The sequence below is a fragment of the Tinamus guttatus genome, unplaced genomic scaffold, assembly GCF_059628265.1.
Source record: "Tinamus guttatus ecotype Peru unplaced genomic scaffold, ASM5962826v1 Tinamus_guttatus_pri_ptg000423l, whole genome shotgun sequence".
In the NCBI taxonomy this organism is placed as follows: Eukaryota; Metazoa; Chordata; class Aves; order Tinamiformes; family Tinamidae; genus Tinamus; species Tinamus guttatus.
This window is the reverse complement of record NW_028288957.1, coordinates 4,637,276-4,664,978: the sequence shown is the minus strand read 5'-3', so window position 1 is coordinate 4,664,978 and position 27,703 is coordinate 4,637,276. Positions and strand designations below refer to the sequence as shown.

Genomic DNA, 27,703 nt, shown 5'->3' with positions numbered 1-27,703 from the left:
GCCACAGCCAGGCCGGGGCGGCCACCAGCCTGAGGGAAGTTACCCTTCACGAGCCAAGAATACCTTATCTCAAAGGATAAGGTGGAGCTTTGCTTTTCCCCCGTTGCAAAATTGGTTATTAAGTAATCTGTTTATGTCACACATACCAGCACTCCTAACAGTGGCATTGCAGCAGGATGTCGTTACCTGTACAGAAAGGAACGTGCAGTGCTTGGAGTGAATGGGAACGGTTCTCCCGTGCCGGAGGTTCACACCGGGGCCATGCCTGTTCCTGCTTTCCCCTGAGAAAGCTGCCGCTTTCTCGCTTTCTTTCCTCTCGCACTCTGCCCTGCTCCGAGGCAGCTCCCTGCTCCTGCTGAGTCACATTTCCGGGCACTTCGGAGTGGCGACACCGAGTGCCAGCAAAGCTGCTCTTCCCAAGGGGCGCGCACGGGGGTTATTAATTAAGCCTGCTCACTGATAAGGGAGGAAAAAAGGACAAAAAGAGGCATCCAGAAGCGAATCACTTTCAAATGTCAAGAGCTGAGAGCATTAATAAAATAACAACTTGCAGCGGGCTGGAGGCACCATCTTCGAGGTGCAGGAAGTAATATCCTGACGTGGGTCAAAGCAACACATCTTCCCAGTGGGTAAATGATTTCTATTTACATTACCCTTACCAAGCAAGGGCACATCTCGGCATCCTGCTGACTCCAAAGTCCCATTTTTCCCCTTATTAGAAAGCCAAGTGCTGCCCACACCACCACATAACCAAACCAGTGAGCAACACTGTGTTCCAGAAATGCTGTGTCCTTAAGAATAAGCAGGAATAATTAAATAAAACCAAAGAAGAGAGCCACCACCAAACTCCTGGAGAAGAGCGGAGAGAAGCAGCAAGAAAGACTAACAATTTTATGCAATGTGCCTCGTATGTGGTCCCACATACCATAACTGCAGGTGGCAATGAAACACAAGGCAACAAAACATAAGAACTTTTACTCCTCTCCCAAACGTTGCTTCCGTTCCTGCGTATCAGCTACTCGAGGAACAAGAAGATGCTGACACAAAACCCGTTCACCCTGACCCCGCACACAGTGGCCTATTAAGCCCTACACAATGGTTTATTGCGACTAAGCACCACTTACTTCACGCGAGTCGGAAAGAAAACACAGGCTTTTCCACGGAAATCACTTCTTGGCAAACACCTTCACAAATTCCTTTTTTTTTTTTTTTTGTCATTATTGCTCTACGTTTTCACATCTGTCACCAATGACAACAACAAGGCTGCACATCAACACCTTTCAAAATATTTTCAACTTAAGTCCACAGGTGTTTGCTTACAAATTAAGCAACTAAAATAAAATTATATACCCACCAAAAAGGCAAGGAAAGCACTGTGAGGAGAAATGCTGGCCTCCTCTCCCTTCCTACAGCCCTTTCCTCCTCCTCCTGTACCAGTTTATCAAACACACTGTCAACAGATCCTCATGAAACACAAAAAAGAATTTGATAAAAAATAACCCATACCTATCAAGTTAAGAGTTTTCCATAAACAAAGTTTAAAAGCTGAACTCCTTTAAACTCCTTTTTCCTCTGAGGTTTCGCAATATGGTTAGAGAAAAGAAAAATGTAAAGATTTTTGAAGGAATCTACTCCTTTCCTAAGGGCTGGTCAGTCTCTCTGCTCTGGCAAGAAATTCCTCTTCCCTCCCTCACCCTCCTCCTGAATTAAAAGGCCAATCCAAGGAAAACCCCCCTGGCTGCCCTAGGCCCTCCCTCGGGGGCAGGTAGAGGCTGTGCCGAGGTTTGGGGTTTGCTCCCCGGTGTTTTGCGCTGCGCCGCTGCCGCAGGGACCCGCGAGCGCCGCTCGGCCGAAGGAAAGGCAGAAAGCCCCAACGTTTCCCAGCTGCCACACAAAAGAGGGAGCATTACTTTATGGGAGGTGGAAACCCACGTCAGCCGCATACAACAACCTTCCCCATCTGAAAAAAACGGCTTTCTTCTCATTTAACAGGTCCATTTCATCCTGATTAAACTTACTGGCATTTCAGTCAATTCTAGGATTAATTACTAAGTCAAAACAAACGTGCCCTTTTCCTCTGCTCTCCGACTGTGGCAAATCTGTACCCAAACATAAGCTGTGGCGATTAACCTTCCTCCCCAGCAGCCCGCGGTCTCTTACCTTCCACCTCTTCTTCGTCACATACATGTTTGAGGAAGGAAGCCCCTCTATCCAGCACTGCCTCGTCCTCCATCCTATAGTAATAGAAAAGAAAGAAGGAATGCTCAGACTTCTCCTGCAGGGAGCTGTTGGAGCCGGCCCAGCTCCGGGGCAGGTTGACTTGCAGGCTGCTGCTCATGGTAGTGCGGGCTCGCTCCCCCGGGCTCCTTCCAGCCGCTCCTTCACCAGGCTGCTTTCAAATGGCGTTTGGTATAAGCTGGCCTCACGGAGCTCGAATTCTGACCTTGGGAGGACATCAGGGGCGACAGGTGTGAGCAAGGTAATCCCAGCAAGAAGTCTTTGTCTCTCCCGCTTCCTTTTCCCCTTTTTGTGGTGTTTTGCTCACGCGCAGCGAGCTCCCTGCCCACGCCGAGGCGAGTTTGGGGCTCTCTACGCAAGAGGCAAGAGTCTGTGGAAGCCCCGTTCCTTTCCAAGTCCCTTCGAGGAGAAGGGGGTGGCTGCGGGAGGGCAGCACGCGCCCGCAGCGAGCGCAGACGCTCGTGGCGTCTCAGCATGCAGGGGGAGGCCAGGCTCCCGCCGGCCCCTTAATACCAGCAAAGCACCCTTGGCTGGTGGGAGGCAAGCTGCGTGTCACATGTTGGCCTCACGGAAATCTGACATACGAGGATTATCCGGCGACCAGGCTACAGTAAGTCAGGCCATCACAGCAGAGTCATTTATGTGTGTCACCCTTCCATTCATTCCCTCCTCGGGTGGCTGGTTTTCACCACGGCTTCCTTTCCCCTCTGCTTTTCTCCCCATCAGCTCCTCTTTACAGGAGGGGCTCCTAATTCTGCACCACAAAGTCCTCCCGCACTAGCCAGGACTTGTGCTGCCCCGTTTCACGCTCAAAACAAGCACCCACACGCTTTCCAAGGAGCCATCTGCAAGCTCCCTCGAGACAAGCACGTATAAAAGCGACAAAAGAATAAATTTTAAGTTATATTAAATAACCTACTTACACAGGCCCAGCACACACCTGTTGATCGTTGCTGGAGATGTTGCATAAGCTTTCTCTGCTCAAAGCAAGGACAGCACATCAAAAACCCCTGTACCTCACACTCTGGGTCATCAACAGCCCCCACGGAGGCTCCTGGAGAGACACTCAAGCTCCTCATCAAGGCAGCTGCCAACAGCCCTACCTCACAACCCCATTCCCTGCCAGCAACAAGGGACAGGCATGGATAGGTAGGTGAAAATTCAAAAATGCACAAACACCCAGAGACCTAAATCTATATATTCCTAAAATGGAATAGCGCCGCCAGCTCCGCTCTTCTGTGCCCGCCAGCCTCACCCTGGGCTCCCCGACACTGCCAGGAGCCGCTCAGCCCACAGGAATGACTCCCAAGTATTTCCCGGAGAAGGAAAAACAAAGCGCGAGAGGCTGCATCCAAAACCACCAAGTTAGCATCCGGAAACACACGGTTTCCATTTGGGTTATCGGACGGCGGTGGGTAGTACCGCAACGCGCTCGTCGGGAGCCTCGGCGCCCGCCTGGTTATGAGCCCTTCTCAGGGCTTTCGCCTGTGTGCTACGGTTGTGTACGCACACACATACACGCTTCTTTTTTATTATTCTTTTCTGTTTTGAAAGCAGCACAGTAGCTACTTGCTGTAAATGCAAACGATAACAGCTGGAACACGCGGGCTGGGATCTGCAGCCCCAACACAAACCGCACGCGTGTCTCCGTCACTGCGCAAAGGCTGCCCTTGCCGTTTCCCGCGTCCCGTGCCAAGAGCCGTCGGGCCCTTCAGTGCACGTATAACCCCGTCTGCACGTGCTGCCGCCTCTGCTCAAACCCCTTTCCAGGGCGCTCTCTGCCCACCAGCGTCCACAGCTCCAAGCGCGCTGGAATAAAAGAGCAAGTCACACTAAGGGAGAAAGAGGGAGCAGAGAGGCAGCACAACGAGGCTGGGAACGGGTTTCCACCGCCTGCAAGGAGTAAAACGCTGAAAACGCCCCAGCCCCATCCCCACAGCGAAGCGCCTGCTGCGGCCGTGTCTCTCGGCGCCTGCCTTTAACGGCGGCGCTTTCTGCTGCAGAGGGTCCGAAACCTGCTTACGACACGTTGCAACGCTGATGCTTTCCCTGAAACGTGCCCAGAGCAGATCCCAAGGAGCTAGGGGGGTTTAGAGGGCCAGGAATAGAGCATGGGTCGCCTTGGCACAGCGCCCCGGCTCTAATCCGCAGGAGTTTAGTGATTAGACTCTGAAGCGCCACCTCCCTTGACTTGGTCTTTTCTGCCCTTCTCAGATTACAGCCGGATTTCTTCAGGCCCGAATCTGCCAAGAAACAGCCTTTGTGAATCTGCACAGGCAAAAAATACCTCAGCCCTGCAGATCAAGCAACACAAAATGGGAGTTGTATAAATTCAAAATACATAGGCAACAATCCTGGAAAACAGCAGAAAATCTTCTGCGGGCCTTCAGGGAGGAAGGGGTCCAGATTTCCTCAGACAGGCTCTGCTGTGAGACAAGGTGTCCTCGCCACCCCACAGAGGAGAGCGCCAGGACAGGAGCACAGGAGGGAGGAACCGGTTTTGGGGCCCCCAACAGAAACCCGCTTTGGCCTAGGGCTGGTGTTGGTTCATCAGCTCCTCGGCGTCAGGTCAAAAGGATAAGATGTTCACATACCTTTTATCTAGGCCCAACACAAAATACTCGGGCGCAAAACCACATGCTGCTCTAGGAAAGGGCCAGTGAGGACACGCAGATCCATGCTGGGCATCTGGAGAAATGCTGCCGCTTGTCAGCGCACTTTTGGCCAAGGTCTCCCACAAACCACCCTACAACTCAAACCCATGTGCACAGACTACTTTCAGCTGGAGTTGCAGAAAGCTTCTGCCCGACTACTAAAAACAAGACCTGATTTATAATAAAAGAGGTCCCCAACTTTGGGACTGAGAGAAAGCCAAAATCCAGTGGACAGAAGTGAAGGAAAATCATCAGCAGCAATCAGAAAAGATGGAAAGATCCTCCTCTGGCGTGCCCTGAGCCGGTGGTAGTGGAGACTGCTCATGATAACTTTGGGGCTGAAAGCATTTCCGAACAGCCAACATGAGCCCAGCAAATGTGCTCTACACCCTACAGCAAGCTGCTCTAGTTCAAGACCAACGTATTCATTTATTTAAACGAAACCCACCACGGAACTCAATTCCTCCACTTGGCTACGCTTCAGGCTCAGTCTCAGCTTTGCTCACCATGCTGGACGTTCTCTCCACAGCTCTCCTTGTTACAGCACCCAGCGCTCGCATCACATCTTCAGAGCGGTATAACGGAGCAAGACAATGACGAACCTTAGCTTTATTTGTCCCTGGTCGTTAGCGAGGCCGAAATAACCTGGACCTCACTTGCACGAGCACAGCGAGGCTGTTGTGTGAAAGCTACCACTGACCCAGGCAAGAAAAGCAACCGCTGGCATTTTAGGTGACCAGTTTGCAGTGCGAGACAGGCTCTTTTTTTGCAAGATGAGTAAACGAGATGAGCTGATTAGGCCGGCTCCTGCCAAGAGCCGCCATCTGGAAGCTTCCTGCAGGCACACGAGGATTTTCAAGGGGCACAAAGGCTGCGCTTATTGCCAACACCTGTGCGTCCGTAGCCAAGGCCGAGGCCTCTACAAGCAGGCCGAGCCGGGCAAGAAAATCCTCTTTTCCTGGCACCAGAGCTAAGGAGATGGGGTGCTGCCACCTCTTGGCTCTGCTGCCTCACGGCACCGCCGGCTGCCCGGGCTCTCCCGCTGCTGGCGTCAGCACCGGCGCTTTTTATAACCGCCTGATTTACAGCCTGGGAAAAGGAAAACTGGTGCTTGGCATAAATCAAGCCGAACGGACCATGTGGCAACGGCGGCCGTTGCGCGGAGACGCAGCTCGCTCAAGTGAACCAACGCGCAGCGCTGCCGGAGAAACAAGAAACGAGAGTTACGACCTGCTGATAAGCTTTTATGATCGGGCCGATTTCAAACCTGTTTTGCAATCAGGAAGAAACCCCAGCAAACTCTGGACCGAACAAAGGAAGAGGCAAGCCGGTTCTCGGGTGGACATGGCACCGGGAATGTCTCACTGCGTTCCCTCCTCACCATCCCCAGCACAGGCTGCTTGATGCACTCAAAGTAGGCTGCCAAAATTATCTTGGATGCGTTTTCCCCTGTCAGTTCTGAAACTGCACTTATTTACATGCTTTCTCAGCAAAAGGCTGTGCTCACCAGGGGAGGGAGAGGAGAGAAGTCTCTCTTTTCTGCAGAAAAAACCCCTGCACTACAATGCTTTTAAGCCCAAACGTGAACACAGTTCCTTTTACATTAACTCTCAACGGTCAGCAGGAAACTACTGCCCAAAATGAGCACAAGAGGACACAAGCCTCAAAGCAGCATTAGCTGCTTGTTTCTTTTGGGCTGCGCCTCACGGCTTTCGATGCAGACCCCTCTTGTCTATTTGCCTGCGCCGGAGCGGGACGCTTGGGGCTCATTAGCTGTGAGTGCCGCAGCAAAGAGCGGAGGGAGCGAAGAGCGAGGAACTCTGCAAACTTATCAGCTTACCAGCAAGCTCGCACTGCGGATTGCTCATCTCTTCCCAGCGCCTGCGAAACTTCGCAATTTGCTGCCGTTCTTCCAGCACGGCCTTTACACACCACTGCCAGGCTTCCCGCCTTGCCCCCCTACTCTTTCACCCCCTTTTTTTTGTCACCTTCTCACACAGCACATTCCAGAGAATAAATCTGTTGCACTCTCAGAGCAGCCACTCGTCAGGCATTGTCGCCCCAGCGGTACCCGGGGTGATGGTTTGCACAGGTACCCACCTGCCCTCGCTGCTGCCCACTCCTACTGGCCTGTTTTCCCTGCCAGGCTCTGCCGTGGTCTTGTCAGCTGCTTATCGTAATGGGGTATCAGCAGCAGCTTAAGTGTATTTGATTCCACCCAAGCCCCATCGTAGCATTTAAATACGAGCCTCAGTTTTTGACTGAGCCAGGTCCTTAAAACGCTCGTACCGACTGGAATGGCAGAAACTCCAAAGGTTTATCCCAACTCGCAGGTGAAGCCAGAGCGCCTTCCTAAAACCAAGAGGAGTATTACATACATTGACTTTGGTAAAGTCAGTCACGACTGTTTGCATTTCGCTTCAAATTTCTGTCAACTGCAGCAAAACTCTCCAACTTACAATGTGAGGGACTGAACTGGATACTTTCCAAAAATGAAACAACTAACTACCAGGAAAAGAGTATAATTAAACATGAAAGAAATGGAAGCTTCTTCTCTTTGTTTCATGAAGAATTTGGGGTTTTGGAAAAGGGAGCCGTTTCTCCATTTAATTTGCATAGCTTGAGCAAGAGAAGACCTTTCTCCAGGCAAACAAGAAAGTAACATCATTATCAAAACACAGGGAAATAGGAGCGGGGAAAGCTGGCACCGGAGGCCAGGGCAGGCCATTGTTTTACCATGTTTAGATTGTTTGCTGTAAAATGACACAAGTCTCCATAAAACCCGACAAAATCAGCTGCCTGTTTATTTCTATTTCTTTTTCTGTTAAAGAGGCAGGTTGTTAGGAGCCAAGTCAACACACACACTTCGCCCGAGCCCTATTTCAAGCTGCTGCCTGTGGGGTTAAAACCCTCGCACCGAGGGGACGGGGTGAACTTGCACCGACCCAGGGACTGGGTCCTACCCCGTGGATTTTTACTAAAAATTGTTATTCCAACACAGCCTGCAGGGTTGTGGGGCTTGAGGGATTTGGGGTTTTGAAAATTATAACCTTGACAGTGTCGTGTCCTGTGATATTTCTGCTGCAGTTTTGTGCCTTGCGGGTAACTTCTTATTTGACTATGCTTTGTATGTCCAGTTACTATCTCCAGAATTTGTTTTGGTCTCGCATATTGATGGGGGAAGAGCAGGGTTCAATTTTGGCACTGGAAAGTTTCTAAAATCAGCTCCAAACCATTTGCTTGGAAAAAGGGGACTTTGGAAAGTACCTTAGGCGTTGTTCAAACCCAGGAAAGCAGCCGGAGGGAGAAAAGCACTTCAGGAACAGACTAGAGCAATAGGCCAACACGGAGAGGATGACCCCAAGCTGTGCAGTGTACACGGGCCCTGCTGGCAGAAACCAAGGCTGGGTGCTGTAGTTACAATGCAGCACGTGGCCTCAGACTCCGTAAGCCCTACACAACACTGCTTCAGGGGCTGATGGATGAGGGCGCTTGTACGTGCTCTTCACCTGCAGCAGGGCTCATGCAACACTCCTAAACTCTCTTAAACAAACAGAAAGCCACCTGCATCCAAACACATCGTGCCTAAGGACGAGCTGCAATGGGCCGAGGACTTCCTGCAACGCTGTAAGCAGCAGCCCAGCACACGCCAATGTAACGGGCACAGACTTCCACGGTACTCATAACCGCCTGGATATGCACATACAGAGGTGCACAAAGCCACACGAGGCACCAGAAGCCGTGGGGCACCTCTACGGCTACCCCGGACCACGCGGGCCCGCACAGAGCGGGGCACGGCCAGCGCCGACCTCACGTCACATTCGCGACCTATCGACCGAGACATTGAAACGGGCGTCTTGCCGCGGCCACACGGCCCTTGGAGGGAAAGGGTTTATCTCCAAAGGGAGTTCCTTGGTTGAATTCCACTTCCCACCCAGTGCAGGCACCGCCATGTGTACAGTGCGGGGTGGAGCGCGGCACCATTACGGCCGGGGAAAATGATGGAGCATTTTCAGGTCCTGCTTCCCAGCAGCTCTCGCGTTCAGCACGAGGGCAAAGCTTCGCCAAACTGCAGTCACTTCAGCTCCTAACCCTCACGCCTGCCATTTGGAGTGTTCTCCTCCTTCCCGCTTCCCGTGCCCAAATCCTAGGGCCACACGCTCCCTGCCATCACCTCCCGGAGGCTCTGGAGCCGCCGCAGGACCAACCCTGACGCTCGCCTTCCAAACCAGCTTTCTGCTCGCACCAGACAACACCTGAGCCAGCACAAAAGCGGTCTGGCAGGGGCCGGCCCCGCCAGGCAGTGAGTCCGCTTGTGAAAAGCGCTTCGGACACATCTGCAGCGGCCAAGGAAGCTCATGCACACTCAGCACTTCACCCGGCGCCGTCACAGCGCGGTTTCTCATCCGTCCTGAAGCGGCAAGAGGCTTCGCGACAGGCGGGTTGCAAAAACAGATAAAAATATCCTTTATGGTGGATTCTGCTTCAGCATGGGCCTTCTGAACAACTAAGCGGCAGAAAAGCGCGCTACGTGAGCAGGAATTTCTTCCCTTGGGTTTCACACCGCAGCCCCTCTTCAGCCCCGTGTGCGGGCCTGGAGAAGGGGCACGGCAGAGAGCCCTGAGCACGCTAAGGGGCTTATTTGATTTCCAAATATCTGATGCCTTGCAAGACAAAATAAAACGAAAGCGGTAGTCACTGTGTTAGAACCCCTCTAAGCTGAATTTCCGCAAGTCAGATGACAGTTACTCAAGAGTCGCGGGGATTTGATGACATTTGGACTCAAAGCGCACAGCTGCAGGACGGAGGGTCGCCAAGCCCAAGCGGCAGCATGCGCAGACAATCCAGATGGAGGAAGGAGCTGGCTTTCTCCACGGGTATCAGGGAAAGGGAGCCCGTGGGCCTTCAAAGGCTACGGAGAGGTGCTGCAAGCCAATGGCATCCTCACCGGAGCGACGCTGCCGCTTTGCTGGTTTAACAATCATCAATGGAAACCCATGCAGAGCCGATAGCTTGAAATTCGGCCCTTGGAACTTCTCGCTGAGCGTTCTTCTTGCCAACACCAACTGCACAGGAGAAAACAACCTGCACCAATTTATTAAAGATTAAGGAACAGCGTTTCCCGGGAGAAGGAGAAAGGAGAGCAACGCAAAAGCAAATTATTTTAACGCCATCCAAGAAAGAACTGAAATAAAAAAGCGTTTTCCTCACTTGCATCAATTTGAGCTCCAGTTGGAACGACAGCAATGAGCAGCACAGCCCACAGGTCTGTGAACCCACAGGGCTATTCTGTCCCTCAAGAGCGCCAGGCAACCAAGAGGACACGGTTGTGCCAGTGCAGCCGCCCGGCTCCTTCAGGACTGACACCCACGGGCCGTTGGGACAGCATCCAGGCTCACCCCTGGCTACCACTAAGCAGGCTTCACCCGTACGCAAGGAAAACCTTCCCGATGCAGCGTCTCCCCTGAGGACGCCAGAGGGACACGCACGTGGCGATTTTGCCAAAAATGTAACTGCCACCGAGCACTGCTGCTCACGGGCATCAAGGACAGCCCAGGGGACTGCGCCCTCCACCTGCCCGCTGCCACCAGCCTCGCTGAAGAGCTAGTCCACACACTGCTCCCTTGGCAGCCCCTGCGAGCAGAGCAGCCCGCGATGCCGCGTCCGTCTCCACGAAACGCCTGGCAGGGGACAAGAGGGAGGAAGGCACCAACCTGGAGGGGCAGAGCAGCGGCTCCGGGGGCTCCCTGCCCGCCCCGGTGCTTCGTTAGCACGGAGCGAAGCGGGCGACGCTGCTGCGAGCTGCCGCCTTGATGGCCCCGCGCGGTGCCGGTGGGGAAGGCGCCCAGGCCGGGATCTTTCATCTGGGACCTGCAGGGTCGCCCCACAGCAAGAGCCTGCGCGCACCGCGGCACATGATGGCATTTTTGCCGCATTAGTCAGTGCACGAGGCGGCTCGGGCCTTGTGCCGCCAGGACACCCACTGCAGCAGGAGGGACATGATGCAGCATAAAAGCAGACCGGTAAAAGCAGACAACGCATGATCCGGCATAAAGTCAACACATTTAAAAAACGTTAAACTCATTTAACCAGCAAAATGAGTTTACTACGGGATCGGCGTTTTGCCTCGTGGCAGAGCAATGCACTTACTATGGTTCTAAGTGCCCTAAAGCTGGATTTACGGTATCCTCCAAGCACAGTCAGGAGCACATAACTGAACTGCTGAGCAGGCAATTCCCAAGTTTTAACAAGACTGTCCTCTAGATGACATCCATTTAAGGGCAACCCAAAATAGACTTACTCATGTCAGCCTGAAACAAGACTGGGAATAAAACAAGAACCCAGATCTGGTGATCGCTTCCCTGCCAGAAAGCGCTCGCAGAGAGTTCTTATGAAAGCCTTCCCATGACCACCGCCAGGCAGGAGGAACCTGTGCAAACAAGCTACCTGCAGCACCATGATCTGCTGCTAAGCAGAACCGCGGCGAGGGGCCCCGCGCCCTCCTAAGCGACCTGCGCACGAGTGCCAAGGCTGACAGAGAAAGTCTGGCTTGAACACAGCCACCTCAAACAGAGCCTGCAAATTCTCAGCCCGTCTAGGAACGGACGAAAAGATGAAACAAAAGTCATACGTCTGGAGAGAGCTGGCCTCCGAAGTCAGGACCTCTGGCACCTTCCCTCACACGAGGGCCGCTGCCCAGGTTATTCGCAAGGCCCTCGCAGCATTTCCCAGCCCCGCAAGCAAGGTCAGCGGCCGGCTCCTGCCGACCCCGGGGACACAAAAGGGGAGTAGGCCACAGCTTTCCTGGGGATGTCTCAAGCCTTCTCCTCAGGAAGGGGAGGCTCCCAAGTTCCTAAGGAACTTGGACGTTTTGATAAGGCTTTCGAGCCAGGGCATTGTACCTTAGGCAAGACACTAAGAATATTTTTAATAGTTTCCTCATTCCCTTTCCTCCTTCTCCTCAGCTCTGTACGGTAGAAGTTCCTCCTCCTGTTTTATAAATTCAAAAGCATCTTAAAGAGTCACAGTTAACCTTAACACCCTCTATGTGACAGACAACAAAAGGAAGTGCAGCTTGATTTTAAAGAAAGCATTGAAATTAGCACCCGCTGCCCTGACAGGAGTTAAAGCTACCGGGGTAAAAGGCCAGGAAGCCTCAGCTAAGATCTAGTTTACAGCAAGTCTGCAAGACCAGCCTTATTCATTCAAGTCCATTCTCCCCACCGGCTCTCACATACAGTATATTCGTTAAAGAATAAAAGAACAAACTATGTCTTACATTCCTTTTTAGGCTGTTGGGGCCAAGCAAGCATTTAGCAGGCCTATTGGTTAAAAAAAAAAAAAAAAAAAAAAAAAAAAAAAACACAGCAATAAAGTACGACAGAGCCACGCAGATCCGCAGCCCGGTGTTGCGCTCCCACGAGCTCCTTCCCCCACGCCTCCCCGGCCGTCCCGATGCCACAAGCCGTGTGCCAGGAGCCGGGGCCCAGCCCACATAACTTCAGCAGGGTCTGGACATTAAGCTGCCTCTTATCCTTTGGGTGATAGGGCCTTGGGTAAGCAAAGGAAAGGGAAAAGGTGCCCAGGTGACTCTGAGGGAGTCGCCCATCGCTGGGCCACAGGCACCTTCTGCAACACAGGTTGTAACCACCGAGGTTGTAAATCTTGATGTCATTACAAACCTCTTGGAGACACCTGTTAACAAAGAAGTGCTTTATGCCCAGCATCTAATCACAATAGGGTGTTTAAAGGTAAAAGGAAAATAGCCTACGATAATATTAAATCCCAGTTATCTGCAGCCATTATCTTGCATTTTCTTATTGCTCTGCTAAGCGGAATGATTGTTCCGGGAGCAGAGCCAGAAAACTTGGGTTGATACCACAGTTCAAGACTCTATACACAATACCAAGAATTTCAAATTAAGGGCCAGATCCAGGGGAGTAACTGCCCTTCTCCTGACAGGCATCAGTTGCCTACTTTGATTACGAGCCCAGAGCCAGGCCATCCCAGAAAGATTCCCAGTTGTTCGTAACCCATGCCTTTCCCGTAGCAGGAATACTGAAGGCAAAGGCATCCCGCTCATCATCTAGCAATAAAAAAAAGCAGGAATGGGCTCAAGAAAGAGGGTTTCATTTGCACTGACCACATGTCCACATAAACCTCTGCGCACTCGGACGTTTCTCCACCACTCATGGCTCAGAGGATATTCAGGCTACTTGCCAGGAGATCTATTTTGACCATGGGGAGCAGAAGTTGGTTTTGCAATGCTTTTTAATAAATTAGGTTGTATACCTCATTTTCAGTGAGTTGCATTGGCTCTAGGCTCTTCTAGCTTGATTTTTAATTCGAGTAATTATTTTAAAAGCTGCAGACATGTTCCTCCTTTGCCCAGCGTCTGGAGAGGATTCTGACACTGTAGGATATAGTTGGGATTTCCACAGAGCTATTTTGCAGCATATTCCCTTTCAACAAAAATTACACACCGCATTTTTGGCGAAGGGAGGAAATGGATGATCCAAGCTAAATTTGCTATACAAGGTCTTTTCTTCTTTTCTTTTGCAGCAATTCCCAACGTTTCCCTGGCCCGTCCCAGGACGCAGAGTACCCATCCCGGGTGGAATCGGGACCGTCACCGCTGCCCGTCCACGCTCACACGCAGATAGGAGCAGCCCATGAAAGTGCCAACAGGCAGAGGACCCTGGTTGCAGCTGAGTGCCCACGAGAGGCAGGAAGGGATGCCCAGGCTTGCCTACACTGCCAGCCAAGCGCAGGCCCAGGCCTAAGGCTCAAGCCCGGACTCGCTCACATTCCTTCCGCGCTAGCAGGCTCTCCAAGCACAGGGCAATGGGAAAGCCAGGGCCCGCCAGGCAGCTGTGCAGACCCACCTTGTCCTTGCTGCCACCAGGGACGAGCATGGGGACGCTCCGCACTGCTCCCAACGTGCGCAGAGCTTCGGGCAGCGAGCTCAGGGCCACGGGCCCGCAGCGTGGGCGCAGAGCCGCGCTCCAAGCGCGGCGGGGATGCAGCCGGCGGCAGAGCACGGAGCCCGGCACCCATCAGCCCTTCCTCCCGCAGCCCACTCCGACAGCCGCTGCCACGGGGAGAGAAACGGAAGAGGCGCGAGGCATTTTCAGCCACGCATCAGGGACACAAGTCACCTGCCCTGTCTTAATGGGTACTCTGCCTTCGCTTCGCGTTCAAAGCCGAGCTAAGCTTATTCTCAATGACTCCTAGACTTGCATCCACAGCATAAAGAGCACTCAGCCTTTCTGAATGAATTTATTTTCAGATTAAATACTTAACGATGCTTTTAACTCTTCCTCCAGCTACGCGAGCTAGCCACACTGAGCGACGTTTCAGGCAGACCACCGCGCTCGAAGGCAGCGCTGTCCAAATTCCCAGCAGAAGAACGGCACGTACTCACCTCTTCCTCTGCTGCACCAGCTGAAAAGCTTCTTTGGTCTGAGATGAGGGAACATATTCGGAGTTTGGATTCACCTGAGTAAGGTGTCAGAAATCCACCCCTCTAGGCAGAGTTTAGTATAAAATGTACTGAGGGTCCCAGAACATGTTTCCAAAGCTCTTAGGCACTGAAGGCCTTCGTTAGGGGAGCGAAACTCCCTTCCCCTTCTAAAATCCTGCTGAATCCAACTCCAACATTTCTATATATTGGCAGGTAACGCTGATTAAAAAGTAGAAAAGGACAAATACTATTTTAACTGGAATAAGAAGCAGGTACACAGCTATGGCAAATCCTAAGTATATCCTATCCCTAGAGAAAATGAACTTGACCTTAAGCAACAAAACTTTTCTCTTTCAAACACACTTTGGTAAGCTATGCATCAATAATGCATAAACCAACCCTAAAGCAGGCAGCACTTAAGAGGTGTTAGCAAAGCAGCATGTTTATTCAGGACGTGTTCCCTACAAAACCAGCAGTGGCACCCGACAGGGCTGCAGGTCCACGCTGGAACTCGAGGCAGTCAGTTCTGCAGTGCCCTTAGCCTCCCGAGCAGCGATGCCCTCAAGACGTGGTGCAGCTCGAGCTGCACGGTGGCACCTAGACTTTGTCCATCGCCTCAGGGCTGGCTCTGCCTGCCTGCATCATCCATGGCGCTATCGCGCTGTAGGGTGCATTAGCAGGGAAGGTAGGGGTTAAATAGCTAATGTAGAATAAGCTGAGTCTTAGAGCACAAGGACCCATGATAACTGGCAGAGTCCGGATGTCTTGCTCATGGCAGGGGCAGAACCCTTGATAGATGGCAGGGTCAGGATGCCCTGCTCATGGCAAGGTCTGGACCCTTGATAGGTGGCGGGGTTAGGGTGCCCTGCCCTCAATCAGGATGATAGGGGGGCTGCTTATCCAGATGTTTTAATTCAGCAAAATAGATAACATTAACAAGAATGCAAAACAGGAAAACGGGAGGGGGAACACTCTTGGGTAAGAACGGTATAAAAGAGGGACGCTCGAAGTGGTCGGGGTCCGTGGTGTGACCCCTGCGTGGGAAAGCCCGGACCCCAGCTAGCTGGTAATACTTATTATCTTTCTTCTATTAATAAAAGACAATATATCTATGGTGGTTGTCTCTCTCTCCCTGTCAATTCGGATACCGGACCTAACATTTGGGGGCTCGTCCGGGATCCGAATGCAGGGGAGGAGAAAGAGATAGAGAAAGATAATAAGTCAAGGGAGGCCTCAGGGGGTGAGAGTGAGCCGACAGAAATCCAGGTGGACGCACCGAAGGATAGTCGGCTGGAGTCTGAGGGAGACGTCCCTCAGACTCCCACGAGAAGGAAGGGTGGTTGGTTAGGTTGTTTGGGAACACCGTATCTCCTTAACGAAAGGAGACCAGTGTGGGAAGGGAGAATTCTGTTAATAATCGCCCTTACTGGTTTACTGGCAGTTGTATTAACTTTGGTTTTAAGCGACGAGCTTGATACAATGGGACAAGGGAAATCCACCCCTTTGTCATTTATGTTAAATCATTTTGGATATGTTAAACGTCGGGCACATAATTTGTCTGTAGAAGTGTATAAAAACTGATGGGAGGCATTTTGTAAAAGTGAGTGGCCAAGTTTTGATGTAGGCTGGCCGAGAGAGGGAAGTTTTGATTTAGAATTAATAAGGAGAGTAAAAGAGGTAATAATGAGACCTGGGTCAGAAGGACACCCAGATCAATTTCCATATATAATCACATGGGAGGATTTGGTTCTGTATCCACCCCCATGGCTGAAACCTCTTTTGGGGGAGGGTAGAAAAGACGGAAAAGTTGATATTTACGTAGTGAGAAAGGAAGGGAAAAAAGCAGTACTACCAGATTCGACCTTATATCCAGAAATATTAGACGAAGAAAGTAGGCATAACCCCCTCCCTTACGTACCTCTGCCCGAGGCACAAAGGGAGGCGAGTAGTAGTGATCAAAGAAGGGAGAGAAGGGAAGATAGGGGTCCCGCATATAGGACACGATCTCATCAAAGAGAAGATGAAGAAGGAATATCAAGTACCACCCATGCCTTCCCAGTTAGAACGATTGGAACAACTGGGCCACAGGGACAGCGTACGTATCAATACTGGCCATTCTCTTCTAGCGATTTGTATAATTGGAAAAGTCAAAACCCCTCCTTTTCCGAGAAACCGGGGGCGTTAATTGATTTATTAGAATCCATCTTGTTTACGCACAACCCTACCTGGGATGACTGTCAGCAGCTTTTAAAAGTGCTGTTTACGACCGAAGAGCGTGAAAGGATCCTGACCGAGGCGCGAAAGTTGGTGCCGGGAGAGGACGGGAGACCCACCGGGCAGCAGAACCTTATCGATGAAGGATTCCCATTGGTAAGACCACCGTGGGATTTTGAACAACCTGAAGGTAGGGAGCGTCTCCGAACATACCGACAAACGCTGATGGCTGGGTTGCGGGCGGCGGCGCGTAAACCTACTAACTTAGCAAAAGTAAATGCTGTTAGGCAGGAAGCCGAGGAAAGCCCTGCCGCTTTCTTAGAGAGAATATTAGAGGCGTTTAGACAATTCACTCCTTTAGATCCTATGAAGGAGGAGAATCGGGCAGCTGTCATCTTGGCATTTGTAAATCAAGCTGCCCCGGATATAAGAAGGAAATTACAAAAGATTGAGAGGTTGGGGGAGCAAACCTTACAGGATCTTTTAAAGGTAGCAGAGAAAGTGTACAACAACAGGGAGACTCCAGAAGAAAAACAGGAGAGAATAAGAAGGGAGGATTGGAAACACCAGAGGGAAATGGCTAGGAGATTTTTTGAAGCAGGAGAAAAATCAGAGAGGCAAAGAAGGGGACCGCCACCCCCCAGAGGAACAGGGGTACGGTTAGGAAAGGATCAATGTGCAATTTGCAAAAAGAAAGGACACTGGAAAAATGAGTGTCCAGAAAAAGGAGAAAGGAGGCCACCTAGAGTACTGGTGGCAAAAGAAGATAGTGACTGAAGGGGCCGGGACTCGGAACCCTTCCCCGAGTCTTGGGTAGAATTAGAAATGGAAGGGAAACGTGTAAAATTTCTGGTAGACACAGGGGCTGAATACTCAGTAATAAATAAAGCAGCGGGGAAACTATCGACAAGGAAAGCTCGAGTACGAGGGGTAAATGGGAGTAAGGTATATCGGTGGACATCAGAAAGGAAGGTAGATGTAGCTAATAGACAAATCACGCATTCATTCTTGTATATACCGGAGAGTCCGGTACCCTTAATGGGCCGGGATCTCCTAACTAAATTGGGGGTAAGGATATATTTCGAGGACGATGGGGTAAAGATCAATGACCGGGAAGGACAACCGATACAGGTCCTGACTGTTAGATTAGAGGACGAATATAGACTGTATGAAGAGAGGAAGGAAGAAATTGGACCAGAAACTCAAAAATGGATGAGGGAACTCCCAGAAGTATGGGCAGAGAATTCGGGGGTAGGAGAGGTTAAAGGGAAAACTCCTCTGGTCGTGGAATTAAAACCAGGAGCTCACCCGATTAGGGTTAAACAGTACCCAATGACCCCTGAAGCTCGACAAGGGATAGCGAAGCACATTAAAAGGTTACTGGAAGCTGGCATTCTGCGTAAATGCAACTCTCCTTGGAATACTCCTCTGCTGCCAGTAAAGAAGCCCGGAGGAGATTTCAGGCCAGTTCAAGATCTGAGAGAAGTTAATAAAAGAGTGGAGGATGTGCATCCTACAGTCCCGAATCCATACACTCTGTTAAGTACGATGCCACCAGATATGGGATGGTATACAGTTTTAGACTTAAAGGATGCCTTCTTTACCATCCCCCTGACAAAACAGAGCCAGGAAATGTTTGCTTTTGAATGGGAAGATCCCGAGAGCGGATATAAGGGTCAGTTAACTTGGACCCGATTACCACAAGGGTTCAAAAATTCACCGACTTTGTTTAATGAAATACTGCAGGAAGATTTGAGTGAATTCAGGAGACAGAATCCTAGTGTGAAATTGCTTCAGTATGTGGATGATCTGCTGCTAGCAGCAAGAACGAAAGAGGAGTGCGAGGAAGGTACGAGGAAGTTGTTGCAAGAATTGAATAAACTAGGATACCGAGTAAGTGCTAAGAAAGCTCAGCTATGTAATCCTGAAGTAACATATCTGGGATATAAGATACGAGATGGTAGGAGATGGCTAACTGATGCCATGAAGGAGACTGTTCTTCGGATTCAGGAGCCCAGATCTCCAAGGGAGGTTCGAGAATTCTTGGGGACAGTAGGATACTGCCGTTTGTGGATACCTGGATTTGCAGAAAAAGCGAAACCTCTGTATGAGGCGAGTCGAGAGAAACCGGACTGGCAGTGGACAGAAACTATGGGAAAATCTTTTGAGGAACTGAGATTAGCCCTGCTAGAGGCCCCTGCACTTGCACTCCCGGACCCAGCCAAGGATTTCCATTTATATGTGAGCGAAAGAGCGGGAATTGCTAAGGGAGTGCTAACTCAAAAACAAGGACCTTGGAAAAGGATAGTGGCGTACCTATCAAAGAAATTAGATCCAGTCGCCGCAGGGTGGCCCTCGTGCCTTAAAATCATTGCAGCCGTGGCAATGATGGTTAAGGACGCAGACAAACTCACGTTTGGGCAAAAACTGTATGTAACGGCTCCTCATTACGTAGAGGCATTACTCAAACAGCCGCCTGAAAGATGGATAACAAATGCTAGGCTGACTCATTACCAAGCCTTACTTTTAAACCCAGAAAGGATTATGTATACGTCCCCAACGACTTTAAATCCAGCCACTCTCCTACCTAACCCAGAATATGAAACACCTGTGCATAATTGTCAGGAGGTGTTAGCTGAAACTGCGACAGTGCGGGAAGATTTGAAGGATGAGCCGCTGCAAGGGGGAAAAGTGTGGTTTACAGATGGAAGTAGTTTGGTCGAGCAAGGAAAAAGAAGGGCGGGAGCTGCAGTGGTAAATCAGAAGGGAGAAATAGTTTGGAGCCAGCGTTTACCAGACGGCACTTCGGCTCAGAGAGCGGAACTGATAGCCTTGGCTAAGGCACTAGAAATGGCAGAAGGAGAGCGAGTGACGATTTATACAGATAGTCGCTATGCATATGGGACAGTGCATATACACGGAGCAATATACAGAGAAAGGGGATTTCTTACCTCCGCAGGAAAAGAAATCCGAAACAAAGAAGAGGTTTTGCACTTGCTGTCAGCTTTGCAGAAACCAAAAGCAGTGGCAATTGTGCATACCTTAGGACATCAGAAGAAAACCGATACGATAAGTAGAGGGAATGCAGCTGCAGATAGTGCAGCCCGGCGAGCTGCGTTAGAAGGACAAATACAAAGGGTACTAGCCCTGACTCACAACACTTTAAGAGAAGAAGAGGAAATTGGAGAGGATGAATACACCCCAGAGGAGAGGGAGTGGATTCAAAAGGTCGCAGAAAAGCAAAGTGCAGGAGAAGGACATTACGATACAGAAGGAAGAATGTTAATTCCTAAGCGGTTGGGACAGAAGATGGTGCAACAGTTACACAGTACCACACACTTGGGGGAAAGAAAAATGGGACTGTTAATAGAAAAGTTCGGGTTGAGATTCCAAGATCAGAGGAAAATATTAAGAGGGATAATAGAGGGATGTCAAGCATGCCAGGAAATGAAACCATCGAGGATCAGGAAGGTACATGAAGGTATAAGGGAAAGGGGTGGTGAGCCTGGAAGGCATTGGGAAGTAGACTTTACAGAAATAAAACCAGGTAAATACGGATATAGATATCTGTTGGTATTAGTAGACACCTTTTCAGGGTGGGTGGAGGCCTTTCCCACTAAGCAAGAAACAGCCCAGGTGGTAGCGAAAAAACTTTTGGAAGAAATAATCCCCAGATATGGGATACCGGTGAGCATCGGGTCTGATAATGGACCAGCTTTTGTGGCAAGGGTTACACAGGAATTAGCCCGAGCACTGGGAACCAACTGGAAATTGCATTGTGCCTATAATCCTCAAAGTTCGGGTCAGGTGGAAAGGATGAACAGAACCTTAAAGGAAACCCTTGCTAAGCTAGTAAAAGAGACTGAAGAGAACTGGGTAACAATGCTACCTTTTGCCCTATACCGGGTTCGGATAACTCCATATGTACCAGACTTTACACCATTTGAAATAATGTTTGGGACCCTACCCCCAGTATATCCGTTAGAGATAAGGAAGGGAATAACTAAAAACTCAGGAATGAGGAAAGAGATGCAGATCTTAAAAGAAATACAAGATGAGTTATTCCCATTACTACAAAACTGGTATAAAAGAAATCAGAAGGGGTCAGAAATGGATATCGAACCTGGAGATTGGGTGTGGGTAAAAAGGCATAACCCAAAAACATTAGAAAGCAGATGGAAGGGACCTTATGTAGTAATTTTAGTAACACCCACTGCCGTTAAGGTCGATGGAATAGGACATTGGATTCACCATTCCCACGTCCGGAAGCTAAACAAAGAAGAGCGGAAGAAAGCAGAGGAGTGGGAGGTCCGAAGGAATAGTAACAATCCTCTGAAATTGAAATTAATTAGGAAAAATGTACAGTAACACAATTTGGGTAATTATGGTCCTGCTAATTATGATTCTGAGGTGTTCTAATGGGATATACAACATAGAAGAGAGAAGTAATATGTGGGTGACTTGGGCAAATAACACAGGGAATCAGGAATTCTGCCTGTCCCTCACCACCGCTAGTAATCCATTCAGAACCTGCTTGTTTGGGAAGCCGGGATTTGATGACAACAGTTTTAAAAAGGTATCTACGGGAAACTGCTCAGGGGTAGTAAGTGCCTCGGAATGTGCCGTAAGGCTAATTAAGGGATTAAATATCTCATTGCCTTGGGACCCCCAAGAGCTCAATTTGATGGGGGCACAAGCAATTGGAAATAGTTCCAATAATTGGACCCAAACGTGTTTTATGTTTGGGGACAAGTTTTTTGGAGAAAAGGGAGGAGTGAGACTCCTGGCACAATGGAACATTATAATTGAAGGAGGCCCTAGGCCCCAATGGTGGAATGCTTCGGGTTGGACTGATGTATCTCCCGACCCAATATTCGACTGGCGTAAGACCATAGGAGGAGATGGAACCTTCGGTCCCATATATGCAAACGGGACATTCTGTGGGATAAATGGGACAGTCGATGGGTTACAAGAACGGTACCCTGCGGGATTACCCTTAGGAGCATATGGGGGGGATCCATCAGGACAGGTACATAAGAGGACAGATTTACTATGGAATAATGATACCGCTAAGGCCTTGCCAGATGGAGTGTTTCTAATTTGTGGGGATAGAGCATGGCAGGGAATACCTAAGAATGCCTATGGGGGACCGTGTTATTTAGGGCAACTGGCAGTGATAGCCCCGTCTAAAGCTAAGTTGTTAACTATGAAGCAGGAACAAAGAAGGCAAAAGCGTTCCCTTGGTTTAACACCGGAATGTGATGATAATGTACAATTAATATCTGTAACCGCGCGGGTCGCCTTAGCTATCTTTGTGCCAGGAGCTGCAGCAGGAAATGCATTAAGGGAGCTTTCGAAGTTAGCCTGTTGGAGTGAGAAGCAAGCAAATGCGACAACCGAGGTATTGGAACAACTCCCGATTGATCAGAACAGCCTGCAACACGCACTACTACAGGACAGAGCGGCTATAGACTTCTTGCTCCTCGCCCATGGACAGGGATGTGAGGAGTTTGAAGGACTATGTTGTTTTAACCTGTCGGACCATAGCCAATCGATTCAACAACAATTGCGCTGGCTCAAGGAACACACTCAGAAGATAACACGGGAAGAAGGACTGATGGACGGATGGCTAGAGTCGTTGTTTGGAGGGTTACCTGGGTGGATATCAGGACTGATAAAAGAAGGATTACGCGTATTTGTAATTCTGTTATTACTGTTACTGTGTATCTGTATAATGTGGAAATGTGTAATGGGGGTAATGGAAAAAGCTACAAATCGAGTTAATTCTATGCACATAATGTTCATGCGACAAACTCAGAAAGATCGAGAAAGGATTCTCTGATATTAGCAAAAGAAAAAGGGGGGAATGTAGGGTGCATTAGCAGGGAAGGTAGGGGTTAAATAGCTAATGTAGAATAAGCTGAGTCTTAGAGCACAAGGACCCATGATAACTGGCAGAGTCCGGATGTCTTGCTCATGGCAGGGGCAGAACCCTTGATAGATGGCAGGGTCAGGATGCCCTGCTCATGGCAAGGTCTGGACCCTTGATAGGTGGCGGGGTTAGGGTGCCCTGCCCTCAATCAGGATGATAGGGGGGCTGCTTATCCAGATGTTTTAATTCAGCAAAATAGATAACATTAACAAGAATGCAAAACAGGAAAACGGGAGGGGGAACACTCTTGGGTAAGAACGGTATAAAAGAGGGACGCTCGAAGTGGTCGGGGTCCGTGGTGTGACCCCTGCGTGGGAAAGCCCGGACCCCAGCTAGCTGGTAATACTTATTATCTTTCTTCTATTAATAAAAGACAATATATCTATGGTGGTTGTCTCTCTCTCCCTGTCAATTCGGATACCGGACCTAACAGCGCTGCACGTCGCTCCTATCAGCGGCGCTGCCCATGCAGGCCTCGGTCCAGCAAAGCACTTAAGCCCGGCCTTTAAGCTCAATCACTTCAATTGCCCAAGGGCCACAAGTCCCCTGTGCTGAAGTGCTTGGCAGGAGGAAGGGAACGGCCCCGCTGAAATCGGCGCCCCGCGACGCCACGCCGGGAGCAGTGACCTCCAACGTGTTGTCTGTGATCAGATGCACTTCCAACCCTCCTCGAGGCGCCGATCCGGATGCTCATCGCACCACAGCCTCCTTCACCCCAGTGCCTTTTGTAAGCACACACATACACCCCAGCAGCAGCATCGCGGCGTGGGGACGGAGGGGAACAAAGCGCCCGGCCCCTTGTTCCTTGCCCCTATTGTTGGCGCTGAGGAGGACACACAGGGCGCTCTATTGAGCTGCTGCCCGGCCGCGCCGCAGCTCCGCTCAAAGCACCACTGTCCGCCGGGGAAGTGACATCACGCTACTCGCGTCGGACACGGGTTGGGGTAAAATGCTCCGCTTCACGAATGCAAAAAAACACAATCTGCCAACCGCGAGGGCTACGCAGAATTTGCGTGCCCAGCTCCCACGTGCAAGGAGCACCTTTAGTTTTCCTGCAATTCCAGGGCACCTCCAGAGGCTCAACGTACTCGGAGGCTACTTTTCCTCGAGCTGTTGAGCAACTCTTTCCCAACCTCAGCCTAAACGGCGTCTTCTTATATTTAGCAACCTCGCTGAAAGATCCTTACACTTTTCAAGTGTAAGGGTTGACGACATGTCTGAAGCGTCACTTTTATAGCCACAGGTACAATAAAAGCAGTCAACTGAAACCTCGCAGTCAAGGTGAGGAGCTGAAATTAGAGAGGGAGCTCAAGAAACTCGGGAAGGGATTAAAAATGTAAAAGCGTTAAGAAAAAGAAACCCTTAAGGCAGGAAAGCTCTCATCTTGAAGCTGAAAACCTCTGTTTCTGCACCTATTGAGGGCAAAACGTAAACATCTGCAAGGTCACTAGTTGACACGCAGGACTCCCCTCACTCGACTCAAGATGGTATCACCTGCATAAGGACTTACTGATATCAAAGTCTGCACGTTGTTTCGTTTAGAGATCAGTAGCAGAAAACACCAAGCCTCCTAGAGAAAGCAGGTTCAAGTGAGGAGAACTCCAGCAATTTATTGCACCTGCAAAGCCACTATGATTATGAATTAATACCAGCTCAGTGTGCAAAAGAAGGTAAAATTCAGTCTCTCCCAGGGAAGAATCCTGTAAAGTTTAACCCGTCTTGCTAATTTCACGGATTAACAGCAGAAACCTTTAGCAGGTTAAGAAGAGAAAGCATATATAGCATTTCCACCACGCTTCTGAGCACAATTTTTCATTCACTATTATTTGTTTTCATAATTAGGCAGATTGTGGAAATAGCCAACTTCTTGATTTAGAGGCAGGAGCACTCAAACTGACCAAAATAGAGAGTTCAATAACACCTTCTAAAATTCTGCAGCAAAAAAAAAAAAAAAAAAGAAAAAAGAAAAATCTGTAGCCAATAGAAGCTAAATTGAAAAAGCAAAGACAAATGTTCTCTAATTTATAATGAGCTGCAATTTCACAGTCTCTGGCTGGTTACGGACTGTACCTCATAGAAACGAGCTTATTTTTAAGGAGAGGTGTGTCATAAAAATCTATCGACCCTTTAGAACCTCCAAATATTTTTAAGTATTACCATTTATTATGGTGATAACATTAGAAATAAATGAAACTATTATAATTACCATTAATAACAGAATACAATAGAATCTTTTGTCTTAAACGAAGTCATTGGACAATTCCAATAATGACAAGTCCAAACTTTCTAATTTGCATTGCTACATGACATTTATGAGTCCAGAACTCACTAAAATGACTTCCTAAAAGGTTTACTAAAATGAAATTTATTAGGCAGCATTTATGAAGCATTTAACAAGGAGTATCAAAACAGAAATATGAACCTACACATGTAGTTATATAATAAAGCTAGGATTGGAAATGCTGGTGCTTGGAAGACTCCCTCACCACTTAAACTGATTTCCTTAAGAACAGTAAAAACAGATTCACCACAGATATGTACATATGTGTGCATATATTTATATATATGTATCAATATACATACACACACTTTTTTTTTTTTTCTTTTTATGCAGACAGTTTTTCCCCTTTAGTTTTCCTCTCACCTCTCTGGCAGGACTAGTTCTGCTCAGAACAAACATTTCTGGAATCCCGATGTCGAAAGTTCATCCGAGCCGCCAGCACAAAGTATTTTGATTGTGGTGATCCCCTGTGGGCTCCTCAACAACTCCTCTCACCAGGAATACCAGCAAACAGAGCCGTTCCCAATTTCTCCCCGTGTTCCCAGCAGGATTAGTCACACTCTTAGCCCGGGGGTCCTTCCCGAGCAGGATGGGTCACATCTCACTATCACACTCTACACGTGCCCTGTTCTCCTCTCACTTCACCAGCTCTACATTTAGACACCAATCTGGGCTGTGTTTCCTCCAGACCCCCAAAGGCTGCAGTAACCCCTGTGCTTTAGTACTCCAAGCAATAACCAGCCATACCCCATCTCACAGCAGGCTTTATTTTAATCACGACCAGTATCATAAAGGTCTAGAAAGACCAGGATACAGAAGGCAACCCCTGCAGGAGACTGCCACAGTATTTCCCTAGGTATTTTCCAAGCTCCGTAGCTTTCTCCTGAAGCCACACACTGTTTTATCACCGAAGGAGACGCGCAGCCCGATCCAGGGCCAGGTCAGGAGAAACAGGACGCTAGGGGCAACGCCACGTTCAGGGCTGGTCCCAGCAGCGCCAAGAGACGAAGCAGCCGTGCCGCGCGCGGCAGCACTTCAGCACCAACTCCGTAATAACAGTTCTGCTATATTTGCACTTGCAAGGTCCTTCAGAGCAAGCCTCCTGCCTCCCCGGGCCCGCTGTGTGGAGGAGAAGCCTGCCTCGCACCGGGAGCGGCAAGTCCGCGCAACGGGACACCCTCCTCTATGCACGGGAGCTGCCAACGGAGCCCCGGGTTTTGCAGAGCCTCTGGAGCGCGTTAGGAACCTGAAGCGGCCAAGTGACTCAGTGTGACAAGGCCCCTTAGCGGTTACCAGAACCCCTTGGTTTGCTCAAAGCGAGGGGTCACGCTCCTCCTCTAATGCCCAACGAGAGGCTACGAAAGGCAGGTGGCTGGGGCACGAGCAGGCTGCGATCTCGCTAACGCAACGTGGTCGTTGCGGGCAGCGTCGCCCAGCGCGCCGCGCGGTGCCGTACGAGCAGCAATGCACCCCTCGTGTCCCGGCAGGCACCCTTAGACCCGGCACAAAGCGCAGCCAGCTCCCAAGGAGAGGTTTAACCCCCAAGCTTTTGATCTTCGGAGGGCATCCACGTGGGCTCCTTGCCGCCCTGGTGTGAGCGAGCCGAAGGGGCAGCACAGAGCGGCTCAGCCCTGCAGGGAGCCCTGCAGACCAGGGCACCAGCTGTGGGAAAAGCATCTCAGCAGGGACAGAGCCAGGAGCCTTCCCCATCAGCAGGGAACTCTGGAAACAGCAGCAGCTGCCCATTTCCCATTCTCACGGTGATGTTTTTCTTTGAACTGCACTTTGTGCACAAATTCAACCTTTTCTTATCACCGCAAGACATCAGGAAGGGAAGCGTTTGCCCTGCACCTACAGGAGGGTTACAAAAGTCTATTTTGAAAGTTCCCCTACAGAATTCCTTTTCAAACCCAGCTAGGAACAACACTGCGGCGGAAAATGAACCCATCGGGGTTTGTTCTCCGACTGCCCGTGAGCATCTCGATTTAAAACCACAACGTGGAAGATGAGAGGGAAACAACCCACAGCTCCCAGCCGCAGAAGCCCCACTGAATCGAGTGCACGGGAGCTGCAGGGATGCGCGCGCAGGCTGCGAACCTGGGGGCAATGCCCTGCGCACGCACAACAGCTTCATCCCTCCTCCGCCCATGGAGGAAAGACAGAAAAAAATAAAATAAAATAAAAGGAGAACTAAAGAAATAAAAAAAAAAAGAAGGAAAAAAGCCTCCCCTTTTCCTCCTCGCCCCACTTTCAACTCTATCCAGCAGCAACACACCAGCCGCCCGGTCCTCCTGAGCTATCCACGAGCGCACTGCAATTCCCAGAGCCTGACACGCTGGCAAGGCAGCTGCAAGGAGCCTCCTCTCTCAGTCCAGCCCGGCTTTATGGACACGAACCTCACGCTCAGCAAGGGTGCTAGGGGAAGGCGGCACAGCAAGCACCCCCGTGACACTGCCTTGGAAAAGGAAGAACCACGGGGGGGCTGTTTCAGAACCGCGATGGATTTGACGGGGGCACGCAGGGAAGGCACCGCTTGAGCTTGCGCTAACGCGCTTCAGGCGGTCCCGGCGCTTGCGAGCAGGTGCATTTACATCCTGCTGAGTTTAGCAAGAGCGAAAAGCACCAGCTGGACCGAAGCCTTGCAGAACCCCCCGAGACGAGCCCTCGGCACCCCGTTACTCGCAGGAGAGCGAGGGGCAGAGACCCCGCAAGCCCGGCAGCCCCAATGCACACCGGCAGGCGGGTGAGCACGCCCAGGCACACGTACGCAGTCCCGTTTAAGCACACCGTTTATGAATGGAAAATGCAGCTACAAAATTAACTCCGCCGTGAAGCGGCTGCTGGGGTTGAGGAGCTCTGGGGGGGCTTTTTGGTCTCGCCTCTACCTTCTTGTTAACACACAAACAATTTGCACTTGATTT

The 27,703-nt window shown here is 50.2% G+C and overlaps 2 protein-coding genes across 2 annotated transcripts in view; one reads left to right on the top strand and one right to left on the bottom strand.

Moving 5' to 3' along the window:
* Positions 1-27,703, bottom strand: part of SLC4A4 (solute carrier family 4 member 4) — a 142,828-nt gene that overhangs the window by 96,518 nt on the left and 18,607 nt on the right. The window contains exon 2 of the mRNA XM_088531675.1: positions 2,161-2,234. Within this exon, the coding sequence (XP_088387801.1) occupies positions 2,161-2,234 (74 nt within the window). The remainder of the gene's footprint in view (positions 1-2,160; positions 2,235-27,703) is intronic.
* Positions 20,007-23,703, top strand: LOC148593283 (uncharacterized). Its single transcript, XM_088531495.1, has 3 exons — positions 20,007-20,040; positions 21,570-22,292; positions 23,666-23,703. The coding sequence occupies exons 1-3, from the start codon at positions 20,007-20,009 to the stop codon at positions 23,701-23,703; spliced, it is 795 nt and encodes a 264-aa protein (XP_088387621.1).

What these genes read in the sequence shown, in the direction of transcription:
- LOC148593283 (XM_088531495.1), top strand. Translation starts at nt 20,007, where the DNA reads ATGCCAGGAAATGAAACCATCGAGGATCAGGAAG. An exon ending in AACCATCGAGGATCAGGAAG is followed by an intron (nt 20,041 to 21,569) that starts GTACATGAAGGT and finishes GATTACCCTTAG; the next exon opens with GAGCATATGGGGGGGATCCA. An exon ending in TCTGTTATTACTGTTACTGT is followed by an intron (nt 22,293 to 23,665) that starts GTATCTGTATAA and finishes TCTTATATTTAG; the next exon opens with CAACCTCGCTGAAAGATCCT.